Source organism: Plectropomus leopardus, chromosome 18 (assembly GCF_026936395.1).
Source record: "Plectropomus leopardus strain MGB_pleo_1.0 chromosome 18, ASM2693639v1, whole genome shotgun sequence".
Classification (NCBI taxonomy): domain Eukaryota; kingdom Metazoa; phylum Chordata; class Actinopteri; order Perciformes; family Serranidae; genus Plectropomus; species Plectropomus leopardus.
In genome coordinates this window covers 1,660,873-1,680,249 of record NC_142193.1, presented here as the reverse complement: position 1 = coordinate 1,680,249, position 19,377 = coordinate 1,660,873, and the positions used below count along the sequence as shown (strand labels likewise).

The 19,377-nt window shown below is 40.4% G+C and overlaps 1 protein-coding gene across 1 annotated transcript; it reads right to left on the bottom strand.

The window, feature by feature from the left end:
* Positions 1-523: 523 nt before the first annotated feature.
* Positions 524-16,018, bottom strand: nosip (nitric oxide synthase interacting protein). The gene is made up of 10 exons (XM_042505623.2): positions 15,870-16,018; positions 15,536-15,630; positions 14,708-14,813; positions 14,519-14,600; positions 12,498-12,633; positions 10,844-10,995; positions 3,519-3,635; positions 2,378-2,448; positions 2,167-2,275; positions 524-1,268 (listed from the first exon to the last, which is right to left on the bottom strand). Exons 2-10 carry the CDS (start codon positions 15,603-15,605, stop codon positions 1,197-1,199), a joined length of 915 nt encoding a protein of 304 aa, XP_042361557.1. The 5' UTR covers positions 15,606-15,630; positions 15,870-16,018; the 3' UTR covers positions 524-1,196.
* Between the last annotated feature and the right edge of the window lie 3,359 nt (positions 16,019-19,377).

Genomic DNA, 19,377 nt, shown 5'->3' with positions numbered 1-19,377 from the left:
CGACTTCACTTCCATCATGTGACATCACTGTCTTGACTGCAGTCGAAAGTGTAAAATGTTTTCACCCTTTTAAACCTGGATTGACACCACTCATTTTGTGCTGCATTTAAATACCTCTGGCACCTTAGCAAACTCAATTTAAACACAGGGAAAAGGGCAAGGGGCAACTTTGCAAGAAATGTCCTGCAAATGTCAAGAAATTTGTAGATTTGGAATAAAAAATAAGGACAAGAAAAATATCTAGAAAGCTATGATTATTATCATCCTAATTTATTATTACAATTATGTCACAAAATTATTGTATTTTTTAACCACATCTTTCAGGTAATTTCCTTGTTTTTTTGTTTACTTTTCCTTTTTTGTTCCCATTTTTCTTGTACCATTTTACAAATTATTAGCTGATTTTTGGGTCTTTCTTGTTAAGTTACTCATCACATTCTGCCCATGTCTTTGAGAGAAACCAAGCCAGTTTGCTCAGGTATTAAAGGGGTAAAAGTCTCAAACAAATCACACACACAATGACTCAAACTAGTAATGTGCAGTTTAATAGGAAGCAGAATCTGACTGAAACATAAAGTCATTGCTGGCAGGTCCCTGACCATCACATGATACAACAGCTAAGCTTCTAAAACAAAAAATTAATTCAGTGAAATGTGTGACATTTATCTCGACATTAGGATGGAACATTTGGAGACTTTTTAATCAGCAGCTGCAAATCCTGTGAAGCTAATCCTCTGGCTCTGAATTGGAATTTTATTTTACTTTTCAGCCATTTTGCAACACATGGCAATAGATTAATGTATTTGATTCTACTCTTATGTAGAGTCTAAAATAACCAGACAGTGTTTCTGCAAAATCTGTTAGTTTGTGACCTGACAGAGGGGACAGGTTAAGTCTTGTGCCAAACGATATAATCCAATTTTATATATAGACATAGTAATAGTACATAGGCAAAATCGATCTTTACAAAGAGGGGGAAGCTGCTTTTCACATTGACTGAATTTCACCAGCTATGATGGAAAAAATACAACAAAAGGTACAACAAAAATATTCCTGCACACAACAAAGGTTTAAAAAACACAGTAAAAGATGTCGACACACTAGAAGAAGGATATTTCATGGTTTACACTCAGTGAGCTACAACAGGGATGTACATAGAATCATTGTGACAAAGCTGTGCAGTCTTCGATCCTGTGTCACACCTGCATCACTGGACGAGCCTCTTTGGCACTGAGGTCGACCCCGGAGGCAGCGAAGCCAGTTCCACCCTGTCAGAGCACATGACACACTATCAGCACTTTTCCAACAAAATTTGCGCGTATTACGCAGTTTTTGATAGACAGGTAAATTATTAAAAATAAGCTACAGACTGCTTTCCCATTGCCAGTAGAGCAGAGCTGTGTGCATGGCTCTGCAGCAGATGAGTGTGCCTTTCTGTGTGTGTGTGTGTGGTTTTTTGGTAGGTCACATACTACTTCGTAAAGGCTGCAAAACAGGTTAGTAAACAGCCGAAAGCTGCATGGAGGTCTGTGAAAACATTACAGTGGTTATTCCTCTTGATATTTTTCTTATTATTCAGTCTCTCCTTAAACTTGGTGCAGACTAATTTGGATCGATGTTTGAGCACTGCTTAGGAGGAGATGGGCAGTATCTTCTGTCGGCTCGTATCTGCATCTCACAGTTATTGGGGTTAAATAGGCGTGTCCACTTGGGTGTTGTGTTTCCATCAATGCTGATTGGAGCCAACGCCGATAAATACCTGTGACTACTAATAACTGTAGTTATTTAGCCTGAGTGTGATGCAAAAACCAGAAGTTAGCAGGTGTTAGTAGGGTTTTTGTGTGGTGAAAAATGGCTTATTTGTCTAGTTCACAGCTGAGAAGCTGAAAATAGGCTTTCAGACTGTGAGCTGTTAGCGATGTGTCTCAGCGGGCAACGTGCAGAGTGGACAGCAGCAGGGGGCCTAGCTGCTGTCATCATGTCTACAGCAGAGACAGCTGAGCAGCGTCGCCCTGCTGTCTGAAAGCACTTCAAGTATCCTGTCTCCTTACTCCCACAGATTATTACATCCACTCTACAAGAAACCATTTTAGGAGTTTTATGGAACAATTTTAAATCATGGAGTGTGTTGATTTCCCTCTCCTCTACACTCAAGTGCGCACATACCCTCTGCAGTGGAATGATGTCTCTTTCGGTCAGTTTTTCTCCGGTCACAGGGTCAGTCATGTCCTTCTTGATCAGCTTTTCCACACACTCCTCAGTCACCACAGTCCCCCTGAACACAGAACGGACACACACTAATCCCCTCAGAGACAACACTTAAAATTATGTTAACATTGTGAATATTAAAAGTGATGGTAGCAATGCTGACACTCACGAGGGGCGCAGGACAGCACAGGGGACACTGTTGCCGAGGACGTCTCTGGTTACTGCACATACATATCTGTCCTGAATGAGACCAGGCAGGATTTAACCATGTGACCAACAGTATAGAGGAAATACATCTGTTACATCACACAAGACAAGATTTAAGCATGATGCCATCCTTTCTCAAATGTGACTGAGAAGCTGATTGGCTGGTCTGAGTCCTGAGATCACTGGGTTTACTGGTCATGTTTTTTAAACGTGCAATTGCATACGACTGTAGGATTAAACTGCGATCTGATCATTTTATCAGCGACACACTGACGTATAAATAAAGAGCACTTTGTCTAACTCTGCTTTGAAATCACTTGGTTTAAGTTTTAAATAAATCATTATCAAGTGCGTTTCACTGTTAGTGTTGCTAAATGTAAGTTAGCAGTAATGTTTATGAAGCCCATTAGCACAAAATACTGTTTGCCTCAGAGGGCTTTAAAGCATATGACATCTCTCTGCCCTTAGACCCTTATATATCACCTAAAGGAAAACTCCTGAAAAAGAACCCGACAAGGGGGAAAACAATGGAAAAAACCTCAGGAAGAGCGGCAGAGGATGTTGAGGGATCCCTCTTCCAGGACAGACAGATGTGCAACAGAGCGTCATCACTTTTTTTGTGCTGCTTTCAGATGATTTTTACAAATATTTAAACCTTTGAAACCTGAGCACATTAAGTAAAAGGGGAATAATCATCTTGGTACGTAATGTTCAATAAACTGCAAGAAATTAGCAAATTTAGAGAATTATTTTGAAAAAAAGAAGAAAAAAGAAAAACTAGGGAAAACTATTTTTTAAGCACCTTTAAGTCTTGTTTGGCTATTTTTAAATTTCTATTTTTTCCTTCTTTATAAAAAAAATATTTTTAGGTAATTTTTTATATGTTTGAGTAACTTCTTGCTAATTTTTGGGTCATTTATCTTCTTTTGTTTCTCACTGCCTTCTTTGTATGTTTTTGAAAGAAATTACTTATGTTTCAAATGGTTAAACATAGATGTTAACTATCAGGCCTGGGTGCTGCAGCTGCACAAGATCAGATTGTAGCTGTGGAACCTGATCGCTCTGCAAGATGGTGGACCACGTGGCTCGGAGGTGTAACTGACCTGGCGTGTGAGCAGGGCCACTCGATCCAGACTCGGGTCCAGCGGGGTGAAGCGCACTGTGATAAGCTCGTTCATCTTAATGGGTCGTCCTGACATGGGACATAACACAACCTTACTCTGACACACAGGAGGGAGGGACAGGAGGGAAGGGCAGGAGAGGACAGAGATTACAAAAGTGTCATCTGCACTTTAGTTTCACACAGTGGAGCAGAGAGGAACTGAGGCTGCTCAGTGACGGCCAGAGATCCAGGGTCAGCCCACCTTCTGTCTGTGAAACAGTGTCAACATTAAACAGGCAAATACACAGAATAAACAGACAGAGAATATCATGACATCAGCACCTGGTGAGCCTGGAAACAACTCATATCACTGACACACACACACACACACACACACACACACACACACACACACACACACACACACACACACACACACACACACACACACACACACACACACACACACACACACAGTCAAAAGCCTTATTCAGACATAGAACTGAAAACATATCTTAACGCTGCAGCTAAAGCTAGACAATTTGTACTTATTACACCAGTTTTAGTTCCCTTCATGGCTCCCTTCTTTGGACTTAATTAACACATCTACAATTAAAATTCCTTCATTTATTTATTATACTTACAACGTGCAATAGGGTTTAAAGGTGCAACAATTCCTTATATAACTGTCTTAACTGTAAATGCGGGCCATTCTGTGGAGGGCAGGGGCATTGCAGAGGAGGAAAAAGTAGGACTGATTACTCAGGGTCCCAAATGAAGGGGGACCCTGCAATTTTCTATATCTAAATAATAAGTGAATAATAAATTCAAATTGGCTTAATAAATTGATTGAAAGACTGAACTTTGTATTAAAAAAGTGGAGGCTATCTGAGGCTCCTCTCACCACCTTAAAAGGTGCAAAATGATTTGGTCTGCCTTTGGGATTTAAACTCAGCTAAAGCCGAGTGAGTGAATGCTTATCCTGCTCATATCTTTCCCGAAAAGAAGGAAATCAGATGTTCAAGAAAGAAAGAAAGGCAGAAAAAAAGAAAAAAGAATGAAAAAAGAAAACTGACTTTGTATGTCATTAATTAAAACTGAACTTTTAATTAATGACTTCTTCTTTAATTATCTATCTGGTGTCCTCCAGGTGTGTCTGTGCTGGACCATCAGTCATCCTGGGACCTTTTCTCTCTGTCTCTCTGCTGGCTGTTGGTATCTAATTATAGATGTATTGGACTGAAACTCCTCCAGGACAGTCAGCCTCTCATCTTCTCTCTGCCTCTCTCAGTGTTTCATTCTTCTATCATTCACATTCTGTGTGAATGATATGCTTCAATTTTGCTTCTTTACAAAGAATTGCACAACTATGCTCTAAAGTTGCCCAAGCAACAGCCCATTTGCCCTCTCTGACTGAGCTGCCCCTCTGGAGGAAAATAAATCATTGAGATATTTTTGCTGTTGTGAAAGAGAAAAACAAGTAGCGTAAAAGAAAAAAAGTGGCAGAACATGACAAAAAGGGTTGCCTGTGACCCCTGTCATGTGACACTGTTGTCACAGTCTGTGGAAGTTAGACAGATAGATAGCCTTTATTCTCCCATAGGGAAATTTGTTTTCTCAAGTCTGTCACATGTAACATATAACATAAATCACACAACGCACACCATAATTCACCCGTCCCTGCCCAAGAAATATATCCATACATTATCACACACACGAGGATTGCCACAAGGGCACAACTTATTAAGTGCAGCGATGGCAGAGGGGACAGGTGGGATGAGTCTTTTCACTGGTGGAGATGATTAAGACTGAATGGTTTAACCAATGGGATGACCTGTGAACAAAAATGCTCACATATACTTTGGACAAATGAGCTTATTGTCATGTCTGCATAATGTCACACAGTATTTCCTTATACTGTGCCATTATATGACCCAGTCTGAGCTAGCTCGCTGGCTAACATTTTATTTATTTATTTTTTATTTAACCAGGTAAAGTTTATTGAGATATAAAATCTCTTTTTCAAAAGTGACCTGGCCAAGAGGCAGCAGAATTTTATAGTACATGACATGAGAATTAAAACAATCATACAATGACAAAAAAATAAAGAATAAAAAAATATCAGAGATGAAAAAAAAAGTGTTCGTCTGATTTAAAAACATTGACAATGCCCAATGCTTTCAAGGTCTTTGGTTCTAAGAAGTTCAACGAAGCTGTCAAGTGGGATCAGGTCTGACGGTTTTAATTCAGCTTGCAGGGAGTTTCATGCAGAGGGAGCAGCATAACAAAATGCCTTTTTACCAAGCTCTGTGAGGACATGAGGGACAGTCCATAGGATGGGACCAAACCAAGTAGAGCCTTATAAATAAAAGTCAACCAATGAGTAGATCTTCTGATAGACAGGGATGACCATTCAGCTTTTTTGTATAAAGTGCAATGATGGGTCTGATACTTGCACCCAGTGACAAACCTCAAAGCACACTGATACACAGTATCCAGTGAATGTAAACATGTGACCGGCACATGCATGTACAGTACATCACCATAATCAAGCAAGGAAGAAAAGTTGCTGACACAAGGCGTTTTCTGGGTCCACGAGAGAAGCAAGATCTTTTCCTAAAGTAAAAGCCCAATTTTACCTTAAGTTTAGAAACTAAACTTGAAATGTGATTCTTGAAAGTTAGACGATCATCAACCCAGATATCGATAACACGAGACCAGCTAAATGGATGTACCCTGGCAAGTTAAAACGGGGAGATTATTTGGCAGCAAAGTAGCCCTGGAAAGCAGCATGACCTTAGTCTTGTCCATATTTAAAACTAGCTTCAGCCTTTGCAGACGGGCCTGAACAAAATCAAAGGCCGACTGTAAGAGAGTGAAAGCTTGTATAACAGACGATGCAAAACAATAACTTATTGTGTCATCTGCAGAAAACTGATAAAAGGTGTCTGACAAATTGTTGCAAAGATCATTTATATAGATAGAAAACAAAATGGGCCCTAACAGCGACCCTTGTGGTACCCCCTTTCAAACCCTCAGAAATGTTGATGAGGACCCTGCAATTTGGACACACTGTGTTCTACCCAATAAATAATTTCTGACCCAAGAAACTGCATGTTCGGATAAGCCTATTTTTTGCAATGTATCAATCAGGATATTATGATCCACAGTATCAAACACCTTGGATAAGTCTATAAATAATACTACACACACTTTCTTTAAATCCAGTGCTTCCACGATGTCATTGAAAACCTTAAGGGCCACAGAAACTATGTTTTTACCTAAAGCCAGATTGGTACCTTGATAAGATGCTATTTTTATCGAGAAAATCCTTTAGTTGAGTGCTGACAAGTCTTTGAAATACCTTTGCTAAAATGCACAGCTTCGAAATTGGCCTGTAATTGTTTCAAATTGAGGGATCTCCACCTTTTAGCAGGGGAAGAATGAAGGCCAACTTCCATATGCTTGGAACCTCAATATTAAGAAGACGGAGATTATACAAATTTGATAAGGGCTTAGCAATGAAGTCGGCAGCCAACTTAAGAAAGTAGGGTTCAAGCTGATCAGGACCGGCAGATTTCTTTGGGCCCAGCTTCTTCAGCTCTCTAGACACATCAAGAAGCTGGACCCAAAGAAATCTGCCGGTCCTGATCAGCTTGAACCCTACTTTAGTAAGTTGGCAACATATAGGCAGCAGAGCTGAGCGAGGCTTCTTAAGGGAGCAAACCTTTGCAGAGCTGATTCTGACTACCAGCAGGTGAATAGAGAGGTCAAGCAACCATCTCCTACAGAATTAGTTTCACAGAGAGTAGGCCTATCTCCTCAGAAGCATTTTTTAAAGTTGGGAATAGGCTAATAATGAAAAACTAAAATTTCACTCGATAACAAATGCACAGTAGCTGCGCTGCAAACAAGCAGAAACCTCTGTGGCTGAAAATGAAGCCAAAGCAGAAGTCCCAAAAGCTGCAGTTGTTCCTCTGAGGACCACTTGAGGCTGACTCCAGGAGAGAATCACTCCCCATAGATGTCCATGTTAAAATGCCCAACTTTACAGCAGAGATAAACATGTTTACAGCCTGGTGCAACTGTTGGGGGTGAATTTTCATATAAATCGTTTATATTTTACTAAGGCCTAAAATTACACATATTTAAGGGCGGGGCCGCTTTGAGTGACAGGCTGTCTGCTGTGTCGCTACAGCCTGTGAGTCAGATCCACCCCTCACTCCTTCACAGTTCCACCCTCTCATCTGTGTATGGTCACTTCTAACTCCGAATTTCCAGCATAGCAACAGCTGAAATGACTAACCTGAGGCTTTAATACACTTTTCCCCTTTATTTTCATTAGATACTGCAGCTGCCCAGAACATACTGTTGTGTGCAGTATGCAAACAACGAGGACTTCATCATAACACTGAACCCTGAGCTGAGCTGACCCTCTTGCTCATAAATCTGTTGCCTTGGAGATTAAATAAAAACCATCATTTGTTGATCTTGCCAGAGATGGACTTCAACCTGTTGAGCTCTGCTGTTACTTTGCAATGTATATAGTTCTAAATTTAAGGTTAGAACTGCATACATTATAGATTCTAACATATTATAGTCACCACAGTAAAAAATGTATGCCTATCTCTATGAATTGTTATTTTTTTAGTTATTTCATTTTATTGATGGAAATCTTTATGATAAACAATTCATATTACTGCTATCACTATCTGTTCCACTGGTCATCAGTCACTTGAAGGAGCTGTCATTCACCACTGCAGCTTCTGACAGCTGTTAATCAGCTGCCAACAAGCTGTCATTTGTCTGCGGCTCACCTGATATGATGCGTATCCCCGCTGCACAAAGAATTGTGGTTCAGAATAGCCAGTAAAGCATGCTGGCTTACATACTGCAAAATCCAGTGGCATGTAGTAGGACATACTGGTATTTTTGGCATACTATATTTGGCATACTATTTGTTAGGATGTACTATCTGTATGTTCCTAAACACATATTAGCACACTATATAATACGTCAGAAAAAGATTTAGTATGTCCCAGTATATAGTAAGTCAAATGCAGTACGCCAAAAATACCAGGATGTTCTACTTAATCCAGTCACATTCTGCAGAATGTAAACCAGCCTTCTTTTCTGGCTATTCTCACCCACAATCCTCTGCACAGGGGCAGATACATCCCATTAACTGAGCTGCACACAGATGACAGCTCGCTGACAGCTTTCAGAAGCCGCAATGACAGATAGCAGCACATTCACTGACTGATGACCAGGCGAATGGTAATAACAGAATTAACTCTTTATTTTATTCTATTTTGTGCATTACTGCTGTGTATAAGGCACACCGATCTTACACTGTATAAAATGTGCTATATGAGTAAAGATGACTTAAACAAAATATCCTTAAAGATAACCAACAACAAATGGAAATAACTATGTAACTAACAATGATAGAGGTATGAATATGTTATTTAACTGTGGTGAATATACACTCAGCAGCCACTTTATTAGGTAAACCTGTTCAATTGCTCATTAATGCATATATCTGAAAAATCAGGGGCAAATCATGGCAGCAGCTCAATGCATTTAGGCATGTAGTCATGGTCAAGAGGATCTGCTGAGGCTTAAACCGAGCATCACAATGGGGAGTAAAGGTGATTTAAGTGATTTTGAATGTGGCATGGTTGTTGGTGCCAGACAGGCTGATCTAAGTATTTCAGAAATTCCTGATCTGTTAGGATTTTCACGCACACCCATCTCTAGCGTTTACAGAGAACGGTCGGAAAAAGAGAAAATATCCAGTGAGCGGCAGTTCTTTGTGTAAAAATGCCTTGTTGATGCCAGAGATCAGAGAGAATGGCTGGACTGGTATGAGCTGATAGAAAGGCAACAGTAACTCATCAAACCACATCTTCTGATGGTTCTTCTAGCTGGATATCAAGCCATGACAAAAAGCTCAGATCATCTCTAACTGGTTTCTTGAACATGAAAATGAGTTTACTGGACTCAAACAGCCTCCACGGTCACCAGATATCAATCCAACAGAGCGCCTTTGGGATGTGCTGGAAACAGGTTATTCACATCATGGATGTGCAGCAGACAAACCTGCAGCAACTGTGTGATGCTGCCAATGCTGTCAATATGGACCAAAATCTCAGGAATGTTTCCAGCCCCTTGTTGAATCTATGCCACACAGAATTAAGGCAGTTCTGAAGGCAAAAGGGGGTCCAACCCGGAACTAGCAAAGTGTACCTCAAAAAGTAGCCGGTGAATATATGTTAGAATCCACAGTGTATGCAGTTAAGACCTAAAAGTCAAACATCGTGAAGTCAAGTCAGTTTTATTCATAAAACCTATTATCACAAATCACAATTTGCCTCAGAGGGCTTTACAGCATACGACATCCCTGTTGTTAAAGTAACAACAGCAGATGCAGCAAAATGCATTTTGTTTTATCGCCATGGTAACAGATATATAAACAAGAGGGTCAGAGTTCAGGGTGTAAAATTATGAAGAAGTCTTATATCCCAATTGTGCACAAATTGCATGTAACAGTGCATTATTTTTAAGGGCAGCATTGCGCCCCAAGTCTTTTTCTGGCATTCTTATACTATATACTACTACACTTGTGTACTTGAGTATGTTATATAAGTGATATCTGCACAGAGAAGAGTATCGTGAATAAGTTTCACCTTTAAATAATGTTAAACAGCATGATAGGGTTTAACCTCAAGAGATCCCGTTCACAGTGTTGCCGAGCCTGGTGATGAAGTCAACAATCTCTTACAGCGGAAGTGAAACATGCAAAGGTAAGGCTGGAAAATACGTCTAGAAATCTTCTGGTATTCTGGTACATATTTTTTCATATGAAACTAGATATAGCCGGCTCCAGTCCCGATCCAAAATAAGGGTCTAAGGACAGAGGATGTTGTATGCTGTTCAGATTTTAAAGGCCCATGAGGCAAATGGTGATGCTGATCTGACAAGAATCTCCCCTTTAACTTCTAATTGGCTCTTTAAAAGCAATTTATTTGACTTGTTTCGATTTTCTTTGTTTGTAAAACATAAAGTTTGAGATAAGTGATCTGAGAAGGTGTTCAGACTTGTGTTGCGTTCACTGCTGTGACTTTAAGGCTGAACTGCACAGGGTCTTTACTCAGACATGAGACCAACATGTTAAAGTGCCATTAGATGAACGTAAAGTTACAGTATTTCTATGAATTCAGTCTGCTTTTGTAAATATTGAAAGACGTGAATCAGCGTTCAACAATGTTTTTCAAACCACTGACTGCCGTGAGCTGACAGACTGTAACAGGAGGAGACACTCACTGGTTTCTTGAGCAGGGTGGGCTTGGACTCTGGTGTCAGGGAGGGAATCCAGAAACTGGGCAGGGTCTGGCTGGAGGAGGAAGCTGAAGCTGAACTGGAAGATTCTGCTGAGCTGCCATCTGTCCTGCTCTTCTCTCCTCCTTTGCTCTGTCCTGAGGGGGAAATGTATTTTCTCTCAGAGGTAATATGTAATTATGAAACATCTGAAGCAAGTCAAACCCCTGAACATAAACGGCTTTGCTCAGCAGAGGAAATAGGGGGAAGTGGTGCTCTCTCCCCACACGGTTTCAGCAGGACTGTCTGCAGAGTTGGGGGCAGCTGTGGCTCAGGAGGCACACTGGTCATCCTTTAATCACAAGGTTGACAGTTGAGTCCTCAGCTCCTCTTGTCTGCATGTCTGAGAGTCCCTTAGACACCAAACCTGAAGTTGCACGCAGAGCTTTGATTCTCTGCCCAAACCTGATTGGGCCAGAACTGACCCGCTGCATTCAGTCGGGTCCTGGCTGTAATTTTTTAAACTATTCCCATGGTTTTGAACTGGGTCCGGTTCACGCCAAATTATCATTTATTTAATTTGTTTTAATGAAACTGGCAAACTGTCTCATGCTTAAATGACTCTTTGGCAGAGTTTTAATTGTGAATGAAGAGAGAAAGGGAAAGAAAGGGGGTGGAGAGAAAGTGACAGGGAGAGAGAGCGAGTATGCAAGAGGGACAGAAAACAAGAGAAAGAGAAAGGGGGCTGCAAGGTGACTTGGTTGGCAGTTTCTGCTTGTCCTTTCCCAGCAGTGGACTAGATGTGAGTAATATGCAGCAGTGTGGTGATCAACATTTACACACTGCATCACTATCGCTGTGTGTACTTGATGCACGAAGGGACACAGCCTGCTCTGCTGAACCAGTCATGCATGAGATGACAGAAGGAAGAGAAGAAGAAGTACTGATGCAAGGAAAAATGGCAGCTTGTAATACATGTTTTAATATTATATTATATATTATATAATATTATTATATTTATTCTATAAATATAAAATGTAATATACTAAAGGGTTTCTAATTGGACTTGGGGCCAATTTGGGTCATGTAGGGTTGGGCCTGATGTTCTGGGCCCAATCAGAGCTCCACCCCAAATTGCTCCCAATGCTGCACCATAGACTGTGAGTGTGTGTGAATGGTTACTGAGCAGCAGGTGGCAGCAGGCGGCCACCAGTGTGTGAATGTGTGTGAATGGGTGAAGGTGACATGTAGGGTAAAAGCACTTTGAGTGGTTGAAAGACTAGAAAAGCGCTCTACAAGTACAGTCCATTGACCATTTATTTGTATAGTGCTATTTAGTTGTTTAACAACTCAAAGTGCGTGAACCCTATGAGTCCCATTCACCTATTCACACATACATTCACACAATGGTGGCCTAGGCTACTGTTCTAGGGGCCACCTGCTCCTTAGGGTTTTAAAACATTAATTTGGGGTTCAGTATTTTGCCCAAGGTTACTTTGACATGTTGACTGGTGGAGCCAGGGATCGAACCACCAGCCTTCCGATTAGAGGACGACCCGCTCTACCTCTGAGCCACAGGTGATAGTGTGGATAAACAGTTATGTCCCAAATGAGACAGAGCGCATGCAGTATACTGAAGACAAACACCACAGACACGTACCAGATGTGAATGGGTTAATGGGTTTGGACACGATGCTGTTCTCTCTGCTTTTAAACCTCTCCACCCGCTCTCTCTCCTCTGACTTGGACTCCAGTTGGCTGGTGCTTTTCTGCGCCTGCCTCTGCTTTTCATACGCCTGAAGAATTAGAGGAGAAAAATACAGCTGAGGAACTGTACACAAGAACAGAAACTTCCTTTATTTTTTCTGTATTTTGCAGAAAAAAAGAAACTTAATGAGAATTTTGAAACACCATAAAGAATTTTTGTGACCTTAAAAGAAACAAACAAAAAAATGATGCTCTTCCAATGCAAATATTTCTACATGTGTTTCACGAACATGAACCACCAAACCATCAACACCTCATCAGTACAGACTCAGTGGTGGAAGTCAACTGTGGCAGACAAATGTCTTTGTTACACAAAAATAAAACTTTTCTAAAATGTTCACCAGAGTGTGTGAAATTGTATAACATTAGCAAGCAATGACAGATGTACCCAGTGATGGTCAGGGACCGTGTGCAAGTAAAATGAAGGACCTCTTGTCACCCTAAACTTTCTCTGTGATCCATCATTTTAAATGTCATCAGAGCCAAATACACAGCAGAGCTGCTTGATGTTGATTTTGTAAAATGAAGTTGTGATTGTAAAAAAGAGCAGCAGACTGGGAATGACGGCTGTTAAACAGACATTATTCAAGAGACAAGATTAAATACTTGTTCATACTCCTGTTTCAACAAAAAAAAGGATCAATATGTAAACGAGAACAACCACATTATGAATTCAGTTGTATAAAAACAGAATAATCACAGATGACGGGCAAGATGCATAAAACTGTGTATTTATAAAGACAGAAATCTGCATATGCATTCTTTTTGTCAGTTTGTCAAGCTGCACATATGCATGATACTGTTTTACAAATCTCAGTAATACCCCTTTTCCTACCAAAATAAGCACGTGCATGCAGATTTTTCAAACACAGGTAACCCACTTTGGCTACATTCCCACTGCCAGTGAACACAGCGCTGCAGCACAAAAGCCTGCCTTTCTGTTAACTGGCGCGTGTGTGTCAGTGTCGAGAGCAGAGCCATATGACTCTGGTGTGAATGCCGATTGTACACATTCTTATTGCATTAAAAAGCCAGATGTTTTTTGTGCAGTGGAAATGAGGCTTAATACTGGAGCTGGGTGCACATGCTGGAGCCTCATTTCCACATCCACAGTTCATCATATATGGATGTAGAAACGCCCTTAAATATCAATTAGTGTATCAATATTTGTGCCGGTCCACCACCCCAAGAAACATTTCAAACCAAATGTATCACGTCAACAAGGCTCTCCAACGGTGCTATAGCAGCTGTTATTACGCACGACAGTGGATGTTAATAACATACACCATCTAATTTATCACGTTTCTGCAAACACTAATTATGGTAAAATCTCACTCATCATCATTTATTACACATCAGAAGGATGATCAATGATTTATTTATAGCACTCATGTAGAAACAGCCTTTACAAAGTGCTTTAAAAAAATCAGGATCAAATTAAACAAGCGTTAACAACAAGGCTGAGCGTAGATTAAAAGAATCATCAATAAAAAGAATATGCATGTTTTTTGAGCATATGCCTCCTTTATACAACTGGCCCCAGAGTTTCCCTTGAGCACTGGCTGCCAGTAAAACAGCTCACCACTCACTGAGTCCATTTTTTTTTTTTTTTTGTTTTTTTTTAGGGCTCAGTCCTATTTATTTTGTTCTCATTCCTAATTTTTAACCAGACAACTTGTAGCTGTCTCCAACATTTTCTCTGATCACGCAGCATGTTGTCATTAAACTGTATTTATGTTAATTCCGTCAGCCTGACCATGCCTGGACCATGAAATAATGATTTAGTCGGTCAGGTTATTGTTCCCAGTCTTTGCCAGTTTTTGGCTGTGATACAATTTTGTAATGTTAGTGGTGATGCAAGTCTTGAGACAGTGACGTATGGACGTAGCCTAAGACTACGTGTGCAGGACTGACCTTCATTTTTTTGGCTATCTCTGTCTTCTGGTGCAGAATGTATTCAAGAATGGCCTGTTTTTCATACAAGAATCCATCTGGACTGAGGACAGCAGCAGAAACAAGACAAATGTTTATATACTGTATGTGGTCACATGTTGAGGTTATACAGTATGTTAGAGTGTGTGTTTCTTGGAAAGAGACACATACGTCACCACAGGGTCCTGACAGGGCTGCAGGGACAGACAGCAGCAGTCAAAGTCTTTGATCGCATCTTTGCCCAGTCGGATGCTCTGTGTCCCGTATCCAGACGCCGCTGAGAGGAGAGACAAACACACACCACGTGCTTACACATTGCCTAAAGAAAAAAATCATCACCATTTCACTCTAACTTCTTAGGTTATCATGAAAAAGCTCCTAAGCAGATATCTGTGGTGTAATTATCACAGCAAAGACACTGAGCATTAATGGTTTACCATACAGAAAAACTTGTTTTTGTGACATTGTTATTTCTTCAGACTTGGTACTTCTGTTCTACTGACAGAAATGACAGGACATCTGACCTTACTAACCTGAATGCTCATTTCGAGCATCAGTTTCTACAGTTCAGCAGTTTTTGTGTCTGCTTATGGTGGCTTAAGGAAATATTAAAATATTTAAACAGGTACATCTTTTTACGTAAAATTAAACTGTTTGAGAGCCCCAGTACTTTTTTAAAATGATTTTTAGGAGGACCTTTTTTTTGATAACATAACAGTGAAAGTGGAGGTACACAATATTTTTAAATTTGCAAAGAAAAAAGCATATTCATAAGAAACAATTAAATTATACACCTAAAGCAAATAAGAAACGGTGACATAAGACATTAAAAGAGAGAGAGAGAGAAAGAGAGAAATCAAGAATCCATTATTATTATTATTATTATTATTACAAATCGTACATCGCATTACAGAAAACCACCTTGAGGAGCAGACACTGTTTTGTGGCACTGAGCTGGAGGACAGTTTTCTCGACAGTTTCTTCTCAGTTGTCTCTCACCTGTGTCTTTCTTCTTCTCGTGGTATGTGTACACAGCTCCGGCCGTGCAGTTCTTCCCGTGCCGGGTCATCGCGCTTCCACTGGAATTTAAGAGTCTGGAAAAGCGTTTGAACGAAGAAAAAAAGTGTGTGAGCGTTAACTGTTAGCGTAGCCGGGAGCATTGATGCTAATGTACTAACATTAGCTGCTACATGTAAATATACAGAAAAAACATGCACAAATTAATGTAATAAGAGAACGTAACATCAGAAGACGACAACCCGAGCTGTGGCTAAAGGAAAGCTCTTCAGCGGGGCATTTAACCGGGCTGCTAAGAGGGTTAAAACCAGCCTACCTGGGGAAGAAATGTCGGTTCAGTTAAAAAAAAACTGAGGACCAAACTAGCCACACAACTTCTTCTTCGTTAGTAGCACTCTTACACTGCTTCCGCATCCTGCTTGCTCTTCTTGGGGATTTAAGGTGGATTGCACCCTTGACTTTAAGGTGCATTCTGCCACCTACTGTACGGGAGGACGTAGTGAGTTTTATCGGCCCTGGAATACCTCATAGTAATGGAAGGAGTACTCAGATAGTTTACTCGAGTTAAAGTAGCGATACCACAGTACAGAAATACCCTGATACAAGTAAAAGTCATGCTTTCGGAACTACAACAACAACAATAATAACCAAAAGAGCCAAACAATAATGCCAGAATTTAAAATAGAATTGAACAAGAGAGTTACAATTATGAAGCAAAAAATATCAATAACAACCCACACCGAGATGACTAAATACAACTCAAAGAATGTAAGCAGTAAAAGCAGAAATAACCATACTAATAATAGAATTAAACACAATTAAGAGAGAATAAAAGAATAAATCAAAAGATAAATTAAAAGATGAACAAAAACAGATTAATTAAAATCGACAATAAAATGGACTAAATAAAAATGCAAAAGTAGCTTAAACATCAAATTATACTTTAAGTAGGCCAAAAGTAAAAGTAGGCATTATGCAGTATGGCCTGTTTCAGAATTGTATATAACAAAGATATGTATGTATGAGTATATATATATAAGTACATATCAGATGTATATATAAGTAGCATAAAATTGGAAATGGAGTACAATTACCTCAAAATTGTTCTTTAGTACAGTACTTGCGTATGTGTTCTTAGTTATATTCCACCACAGTTTACATCATTTGGTAATTAAAGTAATAATTAAATAATAGTTTTATCATCAACTAAAGAAAAAGAACCCAAACACATGAAAAAAAAAAATCAAAATATTCTATGATATTTTCCTATCTCCCTCAAATATTCCACAGCTGCTGTCTGTGTGTCCTGTACCATCTCACACTGTTTCCAGAACACCCATAAGGTCCCATTCCCTTCCTGTCTTACCAGTCTTTTTTTAGGTAGCCTAGTCTTATTCTTTTCTTCACTTTACTTTCCACAAATGTATGTTCTGTATTCTCTGTGACTTTACATTCAGAGCATTCATCAGATACCTTTTCCTAGCAAAAACAATGTTTGATTGAGTTCTGTGTGGTCTAGTCTTGACCAAACTGTGTATGACTCTGTATTTTCCTCCACTGCTGTATGTCCTGACATCTCTTCATTGTTTCTTTCTGGATGTTTTTTCTGCTATGCCAACATGAGCAGGTACCCAGCATAACTGTTCTTCCACCCTTAACCTATTCAGTCTGAATAAACTTAAAATAAACCTGTTGGATTTCAAACATTAAATCTTCCTTGTTGGATTTCCTAGTTTGTATACTGAAAGGGACTGCTGCTGAATAAACACCATGTAAGGTTTGGTTCTGTCGACACCAGAGGGCGGCAGTAATGCAACACACAGAATGCTAGGCCAGCTACCATAAAACCCGAAAGAAGAAGAGGAGCACAGTCATCAGGTATTTGCCCCCAAGGCTGGTCAAGTTTGTGCCTCAAAGTCTGATTTTATGAAGGTGAAGACTGGGACAGGGTCCTCTGATATCTGTTTAACTGCCTCTGCTGATTCTCCATCGAGGGATCAAATGTCCTCGTGCAGGTTCACCATAATCCAACAGACTCTTCTCCTACCTGACTAGTTGACATGCTTATGTGACCAGGGCATTTAAGGCCCCAGTCTGCAAGGATGCGACAACGCCACTCTGGGAGTTTCACCCAGAGAACACACAACTACACAAGTTCTTATATGAAGAGAGAATGAGCAGCGACGTGAATTTCCAGTTCTCAAACAGAGCGGATTTATTTAAGTTTGAATGATAAATTGCTTGGTTGCATAAAACTGAAATAGAGGCCAGTTAAAAATTAATGTCTTTTATTACCAAAATATATTCTAACATCTTAAAATACTAATACGCTGAAATATTACTAGTATAGGGGGAGGGTGCCAGGGAAGCTCACAGGAGGAGGGTAGTGAGGAGGAGGTTCCAAATGTTCACCACCAGTATTGTGAGGGACACACAGTTGTTATACTCACCCTGCAAGACAAGAAAACACAATAGGGTTACAGAACTTAGCATGCAATCAAACAGTACAATGAGTACAAGGAAATCACACAAAGACTACACAATAATATGGCATGCACTGAAACCCAAGCAAGAGAATCAGAAACCCTCCGCCCAGTGACCAGCCACCTGCAGGTATATGGCAACCCAACCTGTTTAACTGGCAGAAAAACAAGACCCAGCAATATGAAAATCTCCTTATATACCCCCCACGGCAGTTGGTAGGCAAGGAAATAAAATAAGTCTGAGAAAAATATTGTTCAGGCCACCTATTTACAAACAATAAAACAGAGGTAAATCAACAATAATCAAAATCCAATGACAAATCAGTAGTAACAAAAGTAATAATAAACGGTAGATACATTAGGAAAATTAACTATAAGGACAAAAACAGCAGTGGCAACCAAGCTCTTCCTTTGCAAAGTACAGCCGAACTACATCATATGGAAGTCAACATCTGCTCCTCGCTCCTTTAGGCTGCGGATCACGGACCACACAGCCTGTCCTGCGCGATTACTCAGCGCACACCTGCACCAGACTTGGCTCTTCAGTGCCACAGGGGAAAGCTAAGGCTACCTGCCGCTAGCTCTGGCAGCCTGCAAACAGTGCCCTGAGTTTAATGCTTGCCCCCTACACGGCAGTACTGGGAGTCAGGAGAAAGTGAAGACCACCTGACTGGAATCAGGCTCACCTGTTCCCAATCAGGAGATGACCAGATGGAGCACACCTTACAGGGAGGGGCCTCTACCCATTACACTTACAACTCTTATTTCTTAGTCTTTCTGCTGCACATTTCCTTCATGGAAACAGGAGAAAAGAGGAATGAGTAAAGGGAAAATAAAATAAAAAATGGATGTCTGTTGTTACCCAAAGCAGTGACAGTAAACTCTACAAACTCACAATGAAGACCGTTAAGAAGGTGCTAATGGGGAGTTTATTATAGCCTAGTGAAAAACTCTGGGGGAATATTGACGGAGAAATGCATATATTAACTGCAGGTTGACTTAAAAAGTAGCAGCCTATATAGGAGGGCACTGTATAGTATAAATACCACTGGAATAACTGAAAAGAATTTGTGTCAGTCAACATACTCACGTATCTGTATTCAAGTACGGGACAAACTTGACTTCCTCTGGAGCAGATGAGAGCCATGTCTTGTCCCCGTTGGGCAGGGTGATGCGCAGCTTGGCTGGGTACAGGAGAGCTGGCTTGTCCCCAAGCTTATACAGCTCGGCCATGGAGTCTCTGAACGCGGCGCATTGCTTTAACACGTCGGGGCTGTAGTCGTCATAGAAGCGAATCTTGTGGCCTTGGTAGAACAGGTCACCCCGTTTGTGAGCCTCGTG